Raw genomic sequence first — 14069 nt, 5'->3', positions numbered from 1 at the left:
AGTCTCTCACCGTCTAATTCATTAATTACTTCTATTACACCCCAGGAAGTTATCATTCAGCCTTCTTACCTGAACACTTGACATGAGGAAACTCTCTTACTTCCCAAAGGATCTTGGTCTATTAGTAGGCAGTTCTAACTTAAATCAGGCTAGAATATGCAGTCCTGTAATTTCTCACAAGAAGAGCTATGGTGTTTCCCTCCCAAGCTTATTCTTCTCTAAGATTGAAATCCCCAGTTCTTCCAGCCATTGCTAATGGTTTCAGGATCCCCCTTCTAGTCACCTTCCTTTGGAACAATTCCCTGTTAGGTCTTTAAATGTGATGAGTGGAAATGTACTCAAGACTGTGTTTGTGGGTCACACCTTGTCTTCCTGCCATTACCCAATTGCTGCAGCAACTTTCTGATCGATCCTGCTTCTGTAATCCATTCTCCACATGGCTGGCAAAGATTTTAAATGAATCATGGTCATTTTTCTCCTTTGTTTGAAGCTTTCCAATCACTTAGCATTGCTCTTACAATAAAATCCAAACTCTCATAACAAGCTATTAAGACCCGACATGATCTTTCTCCAGCAAGACTCTTCCCATCTCCTCTTGTATCACTAAATTCTAGCCACCATTTAGTTGCTTGAACTTGCTGTTCCTTTGGTGTCTCTTCTTCCCTGTCTTCAGAGACCTCTCCTTACTCCCCACCCCAGAGACCTCTCCTTACTCCCCAGAGACCTCTCCTTACTCCCCACAAAAGTCTGATCTTCAGTTTCTCCCCCTCCTCGAGCTCATGGCCCCACCTGCCATGTTCACTGTCAGACCTTAAGTGTCTAGAATACCCTATCCATGGTGTGATTTCAATAAATATTGTGGTCAGACACACCTTGTATTAATAGGTTTCTATCAATATATCCTGAGATTGTTTTGTTGCATAGGGAGGGAGGTCAGCGAAAGAACATTTCATTGTCAGCTCATCTTAAACACATACTGATTATGTTGATCTGATACTGGCTGTATTTTGAATGTAGAGCCCATGAGATTTGCTGTGGAACTGGGTGTGGGGTGTGAGAGAAACCAGGAGTCAAGGATGACTCTAAGGTGTTTGGTCTGAGTAATTGGAGAAGTCAGCACTACCAAAATGGGGAAACCTGAGAGGGGAGATTTGGTGAAGTAGGCGGAGGGGTATCAGAAGTCCATTTGGGACATGAAAACTTCAGATACTTAAGATCCTTGGTTCATTATATATCTTGGATACTAGCCCATTATCCATAGGGAAGGGGGTAGAGGGATGGGGTAACCGGGTGATGGGTATTAAGGAGGGCACATGTGGTGATGAGCACTGGGTGTTACACGCAATTAATGAATCGTTGAACACTACATCAGAAACTAATGATGTACTATATGCTGGCTAATTGAACATAATAAAAGAAATAAAAATGAAAAAAGATCCTTGCATTGTGCCTCAGTTTCCTCAGTATTAAGGAGGGGTTGATAATTCCTCATATAATAATTGTGAGGGTTTGAGAAGTTAATATAGACAACTCAAAACAAAATAATAGAGAAAATAGACAGGGAAAATAAATTGATTAGGAATAGTCATTAGGTCATAGAGCTTTTATCAAATCCTTTGGGCATTAGATGTGAAAACCTAAGCATAATTTACAAAATTTTTTCCTGGTAGGATTTTAGGCCAAATTAAAATAGGTTTTCTTTGGTGTAAGAAGATACTCAGTAATACAGTTGGAAATTAAGGTATTGATTCAGAGTATCTGAAAAATGTCTCTTGGTAGAGATCTGCAAAAAATGAAACACAGTCTTCCATTCACTCACCGAACTATTTCATGACTATTAGAACCTTCAACAGCAAACCTATGGAGTCTCTACTATGTATAGGGTGAAATGCTAGATTCTGTAAAGGTAATATCTCTAAGAATTTATAATGTTGTTATATTCTGTATATTGCGAACATTTACCAGGTTTTAACATAAGGTTAATACAAGAAATGTATCATTATGGTATGAAAGCCCACAAGGTTCTTCACATGCCAATACGGAATGGCAGAGCCTGGGAGGATTTCAATGAGTAGGGTTGATTTCAGAGGAACCACCAGTGCTTGCTTTGGGCAGTGTTTAGGAATGTTCTTCAAACAGCAAATCCCCCATGTACAGGCAAACTTTGAAATGTCTTTGGTGCTTTTATTTGGCTTTATTGTTAAAGAAGAAATTTCATAGATAAAATCAGTGTCTTAAGTGTTAAGATGAAATGAAACTTAATGTTCTAAAAGTTCTCAAATTATTTGAAGTCTTAATGTCACAGTTTCCTTCATGTAGATTGTGTGGCTCTGTTTTCACTGTCTAGGTAACATGTGACCCACTTAACAGAAACTTCCTTAATACCTAACGTTATAATCATTGTAGTGAAGGTTGACTATTTGGTACATAGCCAAGCTTTGTTTTAAGCCGTTTTCTTTTTTTTTTTTTTTTAAGATTTTTTTTATTTGTTTGAGAGAGAGAGGAGGGGGAAAGCACAAATGGGGGGAGAGGGGAGAGGGAGAGGGAGAAGCAGACTCCCCGCTGAGCAGGGAGGCTGATGCGGGACTCAATCCCAGGACCCTGAGATCACGACCTGAACAGAAGGCAGACACTTAACCGACTGAGCCACCCAGGTGCCCCCATTTTAAGGCCTTTTCACGTAGTAGCTTTGTTAATAGTTGCAATAGTCCTTCAAGGCGTAGGTACTATGTTGTACTGGTTTGACAATTGAGATCACTAAAGAACAGAGAGGTGTTAAGACTTTGTCCAAACTCACAAAGCTTATAACGTAGAGTTAGGTTTCAAGCCAGGCTTCGTGGCTACAGAGCCCTGTTCTCAGCTCCTGTGCCATATTGTCTCCTTCCATAAATCATGGGTTAGGGAAAATGTGGAAAAAAACACTTAAACTAGCTTCTTGTTTCATAAAATTTGCCGTATAAGTAAACTGTTTGTGTAGTTTGTAATTATTTTAAGGCCACAGTTTTAATAAGTTATTTTTATCTTCCATCTTCACAATAAAAATATATTGTTGACTATTCATAGCAGGACTTAACATGATTATAGTAAATATTAACTGCGATTTTTGTTTTCTTCCCAGTTTCATGGTTTTCTCCAAATGAAAATATCCTCATTGTTATTTTCCCAATTTTGGCTGTACTTCTGTCTTGGGGACAGTTTGGTATTGTGAGTAAGTATTTATTTCTATTTTTCATTTATGTTTTAATGATGAAAACGTTATTTCTGGGAGGTAATATTAGTGAAATATTTTGTCTGAGTTGTATTAAGAAGTGTGATAATGTGATAAATAATAATATACAGTCTCAATATTCTTGAAGTGTATATTTTCCCCCACAGTTTGCTGCAGTTCACTTTTAATTCCTAAGGTATTTTTAAAACTTCTTAAGAATGAATAGTGGGAATCCTAATAATAACAATACCTTAAACTCATATAGAGTATAGTGTTTTCAGAGCCTTTACACACATTATTTTGGCAAAGAGATGGTCACAGCCCTACCTTAGTGTTAGGGTAGGATATTGTACTTTTGAGCATTAAGACTGCCCTGTCTTTATTTTCCTAGTTTGCACTTGTCTGTGTACATGTGTTCATCCTAGGAAAAGCCGCATTTGAACCGTGTTTTGTCATCCTTACAATGATTCTACAGCTTCTAAGGAAGTAGCCACGGGTGAATTGTGGGTTTTGATCATGTTTTGCTGTAATAGTCACGTGACCAAACTTCTCAGGGTAAATCTTGATGCTATTTCAGATTTAGCATCAACAATGTGGAATTGTCACTGCTAGGTAAAAAGGTAATATATATTCTGGTTGATACTTACACTCAACCATATTTCCCTACCAGTTTGGTAAAAGAAATTTACTAAATTGGTGAGGTTCTGAGGTGACAGTCTAAAACATTTAAACTTCTAACGTGTAAGATTTATTCCTCATCTCCCTATCGTGCAATGAAATGGTCATTGAAGGCCAGTTAGCATTTATACAAGGCAAAGTGTGAATAATGCTGATCTCATTTATTTCATTCTGCAACCTTTAAAAAAGTGAAAGCTAGTAAAATGTTGTAGTGGATTGGCCTATTGTATATTTCATGAATTTTACTTTTACCCAGAAATCTGAAGTGATGAAAATGGAAGAGAGATGACTGATTATATATTCTGTGGGCTCTTCTAAATGTATGGCACTCTGGAAAATGCTTTGTGATTTCAAAGCTGTTCTCAACTTTTGTCTAAAAGCAAAGAAAGGGAAGAAAGGGCTAACAGTGACAACTGTCAAGATATTTCACAACTTTTATTTTCAAAAAAGTGTCTAGACTTCTTGTGGAAATTTTCTTAGAATTTTGGTAAGCCTTTTATTCGTGAATTTTTATATCACGAAAAAGACTGATAGAGCATCAAGACCTATTCAGTCTATCCTGATGTTAGGGAAAGCCTTTATCTTTATTGGCAGACCCAGGCCTTAAGCCCATGTCATATGATTGAGGTAGAGAATAGCCTTTTTTTAAGATAATGAAATTAATTCACAGTAGTGCGATTTGTTGCCTTTGGACTGGTTGAAGTTTGTTGATCGTGGCATTATCGTTAGTGACATTATTTTTATTGACTGAACGAGGAGTCAGTCTGTTCTCTATCAGCCATGTTTTCACAAAATAAGCTTTACAAGCTTTCTGACTTAAAAAATAGTAAATTATAGAGCAAAAACAAATCTGAAGCCCCCCAACCTAGAAATAAATTGTTGGTGTATTCTAGTGAGTTTCCTCCTTCCCTTTCAGTTTTTTTCTATGCATTTTTGTTACATTTCTTAAAAAAAGAAAACCATAAATGGACTCATGTAACTTACATACTTATATCCTGATTTCCCCCTTTGTTTTCGATATCTTTTTATAGCTGTGCTCTACTTTTATGGATGTACTCTAATTTACTTAACTCTCATCTTGATGGATATTAAGGATGTTTCCAATTTTTTTTGATACTATGGAAATAATTGTGCTAAAGATATGTAAGACTGGAAATGGCAGAGCAATTTTCAGGCTCTTGATAAATACTGCCAAAGTGTTTTCTTGAAACTTTGTATCAGTTACTGCAGATGAGAATATCTGTTTTTTACCTCATAATCCTGACATAATTCTAAAATCTTTGCTAATAATTTGATGGGTGAAAAAAAATCTTGTTTTAATTTTCAGTTTGTGTTAGGTTGAATGCTCTTTTTTATATTTATTCCACTGATCATATTTTAAAGAACATGCTTATGAAACTAAAAAAATATTTTGGTGGCAATTTTTTTATTTAGGCTCTCCTTAGAACAAATAAATTGTTGGGCGGAATGTGGAGAGGGGCCTGTATGCTTGATTCACTCAGTCTGGACTCCCATTGAAAGGTGTTTATGATAAGAGTACCTACATATTTGTGGAACCCTTGCTCTGTATGATAGATGCTGGAAAGCACTGACCTCTGCAGTCACATTTCCAGCCCACAGGAACTCAGTGGGGGTAGGTGTCATCGTTCTCATTCCTATTTTGTAGATAAAAAGGTGAGGCTCAGGTGGGTTAGGCAGTTTGCCCACAGTCCCCCAGTTCTTCTCTGGCGGTACTGGGATTTGAACCAGTGCTATTTACCACTACAGTGTACTACCTCCCTCTCTTGAACTTATTTTGAGAACTTTTTTATTTCAGGGAGAGTTAACCTGTATCTGGGTACACATACTCAGTAGATGAAACTTACTGACAGAGCAGACTGTAGACCTACTTTAATTTATTCAACAAGTAGTATTGACAGGGTGCCTACTGATTGTTAGGCATGGGCGTAGAGGCCTGAGATGTGGAAATGAAATGCATATTGCTCCTGGCTTTGTAGCATGCACATTTCAGTTGAGGAAGCATGTAAGTGTGCATGTTCTGTGCCTTCTGTCCCATTTTTGGGCTAGTCATGGATCTGAGTCTACCTTTTTTGGGGTACCCTTTCTAAGAGGCCTCCTGTTTATGGCCTGGGGAGTCGACCAAACAGGAGAGCCCTTCTGTTTTCCACTTGCCGTTCAGTTATGTGTTTTTTAGAGTGTGGTTATCATATAGTCCCTGAGTTATTAATAGTAACTCAGACCCATGACTTTCACTTTCTGGATTTCTAGTTGTCCTTAACTGTTTCAGGTTACTGTTTATGGTCTGTATTTGATCACAGGAGGTTTTCCGCAGTGGCTTTTCTAGTTCTGTATGTCAGTCTTTTGGTGGTCCAAGATTCAACTTGGACTTTCCATAGGCTAAACATGTAGTAAAGAACAGGTTGTGCCTTCATTTTTAGGGGAAAGAGTTACTTTCTACCAGAAATGTATCTTGAACTGTATCTCAGGATGTCACTGATCCTACTGAGGAAGAAGTCTGAGAAGACTTTTAAACTCCTGAAGCCAAGCCAGGACTTGGTGAGCCCTAGACCATGTTTTGAAGACAAAGGTTTCTTACAGGGAAATGTTCCTAAACATCTTTGCCTTTATCTTTAACTTACAAACTTTTAAGCAGAATCTTAATGCTTAGCAAACAGCTCAGAGATAACTAGAATCAAACACTGAGTCTTAACCAAAGTCACAAATCTCTAGTAGTAGTACATTTCGGGCACTTTCTTTTTGTTCTGAAAGCTATACCAACTCACAGTTTCCCATGCCAATGATGCTTAAGTTACTGGCTGATTTTCAGGGTTCTTCCTTAGTCTTTGGTAGTATACCAGGTAATTTCTGTCATTAAGATGTTTGATAAATGATTTCAAGTGTTGCCCACCAAGATCTCTAGTTCCTATAGGGTTAAGGTTCAGTTCCATACCAACATTCTGAAATTCTTTGAGTCAGGCGTATCTATTTTACTTTTTATTTTACTTTTCCTTCCTTTGAACTTGTCTTTACACAAAACTGTGAGACCATAAACATGACCAAGTAAGCTGAAACTCTGCAAAGCAATCTAAAATAAATGCAAAAAAATTACTGTTGCTCCATGACCTTTAAAATTTTTGTCAAAACATTAAAAACCCTCTTACTGTCAGTAATAACACTGTTAGGAAATGGGAAAAAAAAGTAAAACTATTTAGTACATGGTAAATTGAAACTCTCATTTAGAAACAGTGAGAATTAAAGTGTTCCATCAAGAGTAGTTTGAATGGTGCTTGCCTTCTTGTTATATAACTTTGAATACAGAACAAGCATCTTTTTTTATGCCTCAGTGAATTGTCATACTCCTTTTAAGGTTTGGATCAGCTTCCAACATTTTATCCTTTGCATTTATAGTGTTATACAATATCTCCAAGAATTTCTTTTATGTGAAGTTTTTTGCCAGAGTCACCACTTCTGGGACATCTGCATTCCTTTTGTCACAACCTACTCACTATCCTGATTTATGCCAATAAGTTCACTTTTACTGAGTTTCTCTGACTATATATCTAGAGCCTCTTGAATGGCAGTAGTGTTGACATTCCCACAGTTATTTTGTGATGTCATTTACATTTTATTTGATCTCACTTCCAGCATTATTACTTTATATTTCTTTATTCTTTCATTTTTGCTGCCCTATTTCCTCCTTTGATAATCCATCGTAAAATATCACATTGATTTATTACTGGGAGACAAGGAAGTTACACAACACACAATGCTCTGCTGTCTGTGCATGAACTGAGTAACAGATGTTCAGTGAGTAGTCACCAACGGTCTTTGAAAGAAGTGACATGATTGGTCACTGATCATGATACACACCTGATATTAACAGGGTGATTTGTGGACTGAAGAGATAGCAGTGAAGTTTGCACTTCATGCAAGTACTTAGTTAATATATTGTGGTATTGTGGTAGCTGAAATTTGTACTGCAATTTGGGGGCATTTGTGTTATTTAACTAAACCATGGTAACTGAAATTCATGAATATTGGAAGTGGACCAAGCAAGGACCTCTGTCATTTATTTCAAATTCATGCATTCTAGGCATCCTTCATGTCCTTTTCTAACTTTTCTAATCCTTGCTCAAGGTTATTCCACAAAGATTTTGGTTACTGCTCAGAGGCATTTGGTTTTATGTTCATGTGGAAATCATTGTTAGGAAATTCAAGGAAAAAAGTCCTCACAACAGCTTTGAAATCCTACTAAGTCCTTGAATCCAATTTTTAGGACTAGCTTATAAATACTGAAAGTAATTAGACCATGAACACACATAAAAAGAATGTAATGGGACAGGGAATTTCTTTGTAGATTAGAAAAATCATTCTGAAGAAGTGAGGACATATACTAACTTGCACTAGGAAAGTTCTACCCAGGAAGGTAAAATACCATCAAAATAAATAATATTACAAAGAATCATTCTGTGACCTGGTTGATGGATTCTATTAATAGGACTTTGTTATTAAGTTTACTCTGAATTCTGTTCAGTAATCTTGAATTTCCAGTGCTTTCCCTTGGTCCTTGCCACATAATTATCACAGTTCTGTTATTAAATGTTTTTATGCCCTGGTGTTACTGTAGGAGGAACTGAACAAAACTAGAGCTCGGCGGTGTACTCTTGTAGAAATGCAGTTGTTATTCCTTCGACCCTTTCCAAATGCAAACGTCCCAACTTCCTGCATACATTCTGAAGTTACGGCACCATCCACAAGACCAGGGAACATTTGGAACCAAGAAAAGGAAGTTAGCATGTTGGACATTATCATCTTTAATCTTCTGCATTCAAAGTACTTACTGCACAGTGCCTGGGCTTTTTTATTTCTGGGTCCTATAGACCAGGCATGTGTCAGTATTCATGTTTACAAAATTGTTTCATCAAAGCCAGTTGGATAGTGTATGGAGTTTATTATAAGATTCTTTGACTTGCCTCTTGGCAAGTAATCAGTTTATAATTGGCATTAATGTTCCTTTTTCTCCAGCACCAGATTTGCAAAGCCTTCAGTGTTTTTTTTTTTTTAGTGAGTATGTTAAATATTCGTAAAATAGTAATTTAAATTTAATTTAAAATTTAAAATTAAATTTAAATTAAAAATTTTGAAATTGTAATTTCACTTTAAAAGTGATCAGATGTGCTTTATCCTGATTCAAAGACAATATTGATTTGCAACTTAACAGATACCAAAGAGATCCTACAATTACTCTCCTAGAGTTGTCAGAAAATCGCACTATAATAATGAAATCAAACACATCTCCCTTTATGATTTATTCTTAATCTAGTATGCATTACCCTTCACTGGTTAGCCTTCTTATCTGACCACCAACTCACTAATCAGTCAGTAAGGGACCATCTAAATGTCATGTCTTTAAGCAGATATTGAATTCATAGATTTTTGGGTTTTGTTGGTTGGATAGACCGAGGTCTGTGGACCTATATGGGCATATTGAATCCCATCTTTGGAGTATCATGAAAACTAAGGTGGTAGATTTTATTTGATCTCCAGGTTGATCTGATAATTTCACTAGAAATTTATCAACTACAACCTGCATTTTGTCTTGTATGTCCTTTATATCAGTTACAAGGAGACAAGAAAACTTAAATGGAGTATCTGTTTATAACATTAGCTGTTTCTTCAGGTGGCTGGAGGGACATGTCATGTTTTATTCACATGAATTTGAAGATTAAATACATGAAGGGGCTTTTTTAGGCTAAATTAGACCCATACCTTTTATTTATTGAATTGGGAAAGAAGGTCAGGGAGTAACATTCCATCCTCACTCCTCCTTCCCAACACACACACACACACACACACACACACACACACACACATATGAATATAAGGGCCTTGAGGCAGGAGTATTTGGATTTGGCTATTTTGTTCAATGCCAGCATTTAGAGTAGTGATTATCACATAGTAGGTGCATAATCAATTATTGTTGCATAAACTTCTACCTGTACCTTGATTTGTATGATTTGGGCTAATAAAAGGGCCTGCTACATTGTAGGTGCATAGTGAATATTTCTAAAATAAATGAATTAATCTAGCTCATTTCTGAGAAGTAACTTGCTATATTTAATTATTTTATAGAAGGTGTAAAAGGGGAAAATTTTAGAATTCCTAATTTATTGTCAAAAATGTGATAGTTTCCCCATATATATGGTATTCCTTTGTGGCAGCATTAGGGTTAGAGGTTTGTGTTAAAAATATGCCCACTGACAACACCAAATGCTGATGAGGTGGTAGAGCCGCAGGAACTCTCATTCACTGCTGGTGGGAATGCAAAATGGTACAGCCACTTCGGAAGACAGTTTGGCAGTTTCTTACAAAACTAAATATATTCTTTCCATATGCCCTGGCATTGTGCTCCTTGGTATTTATCCAAATGGAGTTGAAAACTTATGTCCATATAGAAACCTGCACACAGGTATTTATAGCAGCTTTACTGTTCTACAGTAGGTGAATGGATAAATTGTCGTACATCCACGCAATGGACTATTATTCAGCAATTAAAAGAAATGAACTGTCAAGCCATGAAAAGGCATGGAGGAGACTTAAATACATATTAAAAGAAGTCAATCTGAAAAGGCTACATACTGTATGATTCCAACTCTGTAACATTCTGGAAAAGGCAAACCTGTGGGGACAATAAAAATATCAGTGATTGTCAGGGGTAGGCGTGGAGGAGAGATGAACAGGCAGAGCACAGAGGATTTTTAGGGCAGTGAAAATACTCCGTATGGTATCATAATGATGGATGGGCGTCATACATTTATCCAAACCCAAGAGCATACAACACAAAGGGTGAGCCCTAAGGTAAACTAGGGATTTTGGATGATTATGATGTGTCAGTGTAGGCTCATCCTTGGTAGAAAATGTACTGTTCTGGTGAGTGATGGTAATAATGGGGAAAGTTATGTATGTGTGGGGATAGGGGATATAACGGAATTCTCTGTACCTCTCTCTCAGTTTTGTCATAAAACTAAAACTACACTAAAAAAATAAAGTCTTAAAGTATAAATAGTGTTATTGCTCATATTTTATTTGCGTATTGATTTCAGTACTTTTGGCTGAGGATTTTTTTTTTTTTAATTGCTGAGGAGAATCCTTTAAAGCATGCTGATTTTTATTTATTTATTTTTATTATTTATTTAAAAATTCTTTTTAGAGTGAGTGCGCACAAGCAGGGAGTGGGGGCAGAAGGAGAGGGAGAGAATCTTAAGCAGACTTCACACTGAGCATGGAGCCCAATGCCAGGCTTGATCTCACTACCCTGAGATCATGACCTGAGCCGAAATCAAGAGTCGATGCTTAACCAACTGAGGCATCCAGGCACCCCAAAGCATACTGATTTTTTAAAATTACGTAGATTGTCTTGCCAAACAGCAAGGGAGTTTGATAAGAGCCTGCAGTTAAGGTGTTATATTATCTTTATCTTAATGCTAAGTGTTTAGGAAATCACTTGAATTTATTTTCTGTTACATTTAAAGTTTTGATAGGTTTGATAAATAAGGGTAAGTCTACTTAAAGGACTAGAAAAAAAATCACCAATAACAGATCCTTGAGATTATTGAGTTATCTGGCATCTATATCAGATTCCTGACCCTTTAGCTATACTGAAAAAATTGGCAGCTGAGTTAGCAACAAGATATTTTCTCCACACTTAGTGTGGGACCTACATCATAAGCAAGGAAATGAGTCAGAAGAAACTCTTTTTAAAGGTTCACTAAAGAAAACGTGGAGATACTCTTTCGTTGCCTATGGTTACATAAGTTAGACCCCACTAATATATTTGGTAGAAATGGCTGCTTAATTTAAGGAAGAGGAAGGTAGCCTTGAGAAGAAGTAGTAGTTGAACCAATTAACAGGGACAACAGTTACCTCCAACATCCTTACATGCCAAGGTTTGAAAAGGCCATTCTGTGGTAAAACACTCTCAATAGTAGCATTTGCTGATGGTTTATTTTTGTGACTATTGTTGGCATTATTTTTCTCCTAGAGCTCTTCTAAGTCTGAAAAGGTGGAATTTTATATGAAGTTCACACTCTGATTTTTGTTAAGAATGATATGTCTGCCTTTTTGCGTGAACTTCTACTGTACTTTAAGGTGAATTCTTGCCGCTTGATCTTAGTAGCTCTTCTGTGTGTTGAATTAAACCTGGAAGAGTCTCATAAATGTTTGATTGATTGTGAAGTACATTTGAAACACAGTTTCTATTTTATAACCCCTTTGCAGAACTTTCAAATTCTATTTAGATAACAGGTATGCATAGGTCTAAATGGAAAACCTGACATATGTCTAGACAAAGTTTTTTTTTTTTTTAACTGTATTTGTGCCCTTTGTGACCTATACTTGGAATTTCATCCTAGACAGTGTTTGAGCTTAGAGAATAGGAAAGATGTGAAAATCTGTGCCTTATAATAAGTCAGGAACATGACTGAGTCATAGTCATATAAGTTTCAAGGCTGGTTGGATCAAATGAAAGCTTGGGGAACTTGCCAGATTGATTCTCACTCTTTTCTGATGAATGTGGATTCGGTTATTCAGCTTCAGGACGGATTATTGCTTAGCCCTCCATCTCCCCCTAAAGAGAATAAAGTTGAGGTTACAATCTAAAGGATGATTGCAACCTAAAATAGGTAGAGTTGTAAAAAAATCTTCAGGTGCCTGCATCGTACCTTAAGATCTTAACTATAGGTTATAATGGGACCCTAGGTTTTAATAACTTATATGTAGATTTTGTTATGGTCATTTAGGGGTTTATTTATTCTTTTTAGTATATTTGACCTGTTTGTCATTTTAATGGAAGCAAGTTAAATGCTAAATACGTTTAAAAATCTTCCCCTCAGGACACTCATTGATTAATGGTGTGGAAAATATCATGTGTATGAAACAGCAGAATTTCAGTCAGTATCAGTCTGCTTTTAGGTTACTTTTATCAACTTTGGTGAAAAATTAATTTTAATATTAACCAAAACAAAACCCAAAAGGTGAATATATAGGAAAAGAAATACAGTTAACCCTTGAACAATATGGGTTTGAACTCTGTGGGTCTGCTTATATGTGGATTTTTTTATGGTTCAATACTATAAATGTATTTTCCTTTCTTTATGAGTTTCTTAATAACATTTTCCTCTCTCTAGCTTACTTTATTATAAGAATACAGTGTATAGTACATAAAACATACAAAATATGTGTTACTTGACTATGTTATTGGTAAGGCTTATGGTCAGTAGTGGCTATTAATAGTGAAGTTTTGGGGGAGTGAAGTTATACTCAGATTTTTGGCTGCACAGGGTGGGGGAGGTCAGTGCTTCTAACCCCTGTGTTGTTTAAGGGGCAACTATATTTTTAAGTTTATCTATTATATTCTTTCAGGGAAGGTATCAGATACTTGACAGTAGAGCTAGCATCAAAAATAGTAACATGTATGATGAGTGCTATTGAGTATTTATGGTTTATTTTCAAGAAATTATTTTAATTGAACAATTTAAGCATTTTTTACCATCAGGATATCAAGAGGGTGTGATTTGTCCAGTGTTTATTCTGCTTTTTCAAAACAAAATTATCTCGAATTTCATATGCTTTACTAATTTTATATAAGATGGAATAAAGTTCTCTTTTTCTCAATATTACTATAATAGCCAGTTATTTCTCATCAGTGTTATGTATATCAGTTGTAAACCTCAGGCGGTTTTCCTCCTCAGGGAACATTTAACAGTGTCTGGAGACATTTTTGAGTGGCACCACGGGGGGGGCTGTTAACAGCATATAGTGAGTAGAAGCCAGGGATACTACTAAACATCGTATCGTGCACAGAACAGCCCCCCGCCCCCCCGCGCCCAAGGAGTTATCTGGTCCAAAATGTTAATAATGCCTTAGTTGAGAAAGCGTGATATATATAACTTCATTCCTTAAAGGAGAATAAAGTGTCACCTTCAAATTCAGTATCCATATGTATACTACCATGACAATATTTAGACATTGACTTAATATGAAAAAGATCTGAGGTGGCTTGACATGATATGAAGGAGTTGTTCCAAGATGATTCAATTATAGTAAGTTATCAGTTTGTCCTTGCACTTTATAAGTTACAGAAGTGGCTTTACTTTTTGTGATTGGGTTCGTGTAATTCTTTGTT

General features: G+C 36.3%; 1 protein-coding gene across 8 annotated transcripts in view; it reads left to right on the top strand.

The window, feature by feature from the left end:
- The window catches only part of CD47 (CD47 molecule), a 50022-nt gene that overhangs the window by 17644 nt on the left and 18309 nt on the right, over positions 1–14069 (top strand). For all 8 annotated transcript variants that reach the window (XR_013445088.1, XR_013445087.1, XR_013445090.1 and 5 more), the window contains exon 3: positions 3119–3208. Coding sequence is in view for 5 of the 8 variants with exons in the window: in XM_036068329.2 (XP_035924222.1) it covers positions 3119–3208 (90 nt within the window). In the remaining 3 variants the exon portion in view is untranslated. The remainder of the gene's footprint in view (positions 1–3118; positions 3209–14069) is intronic.

This window comes from Halichoerus grypus, chromosome 1, assembly GCF_964656455.1.
Source record: "Halichoerus grypus chromosome 1, mHalGry1.hap1.1, whole genome shotgun sequence".
In the NCBI taxonomy this organism is placed as follows: Eukaryota; Metazoa; Chordata; class Mammalia; order Carnivora; family Phocidae; genus Halichoerus; species Halichoerus grypus.
The sequence above is the reverse complement of the archived record's forward strand: the minus strand, read 5'-3'. Positions and strand labels throughout refer to the sequence as shown.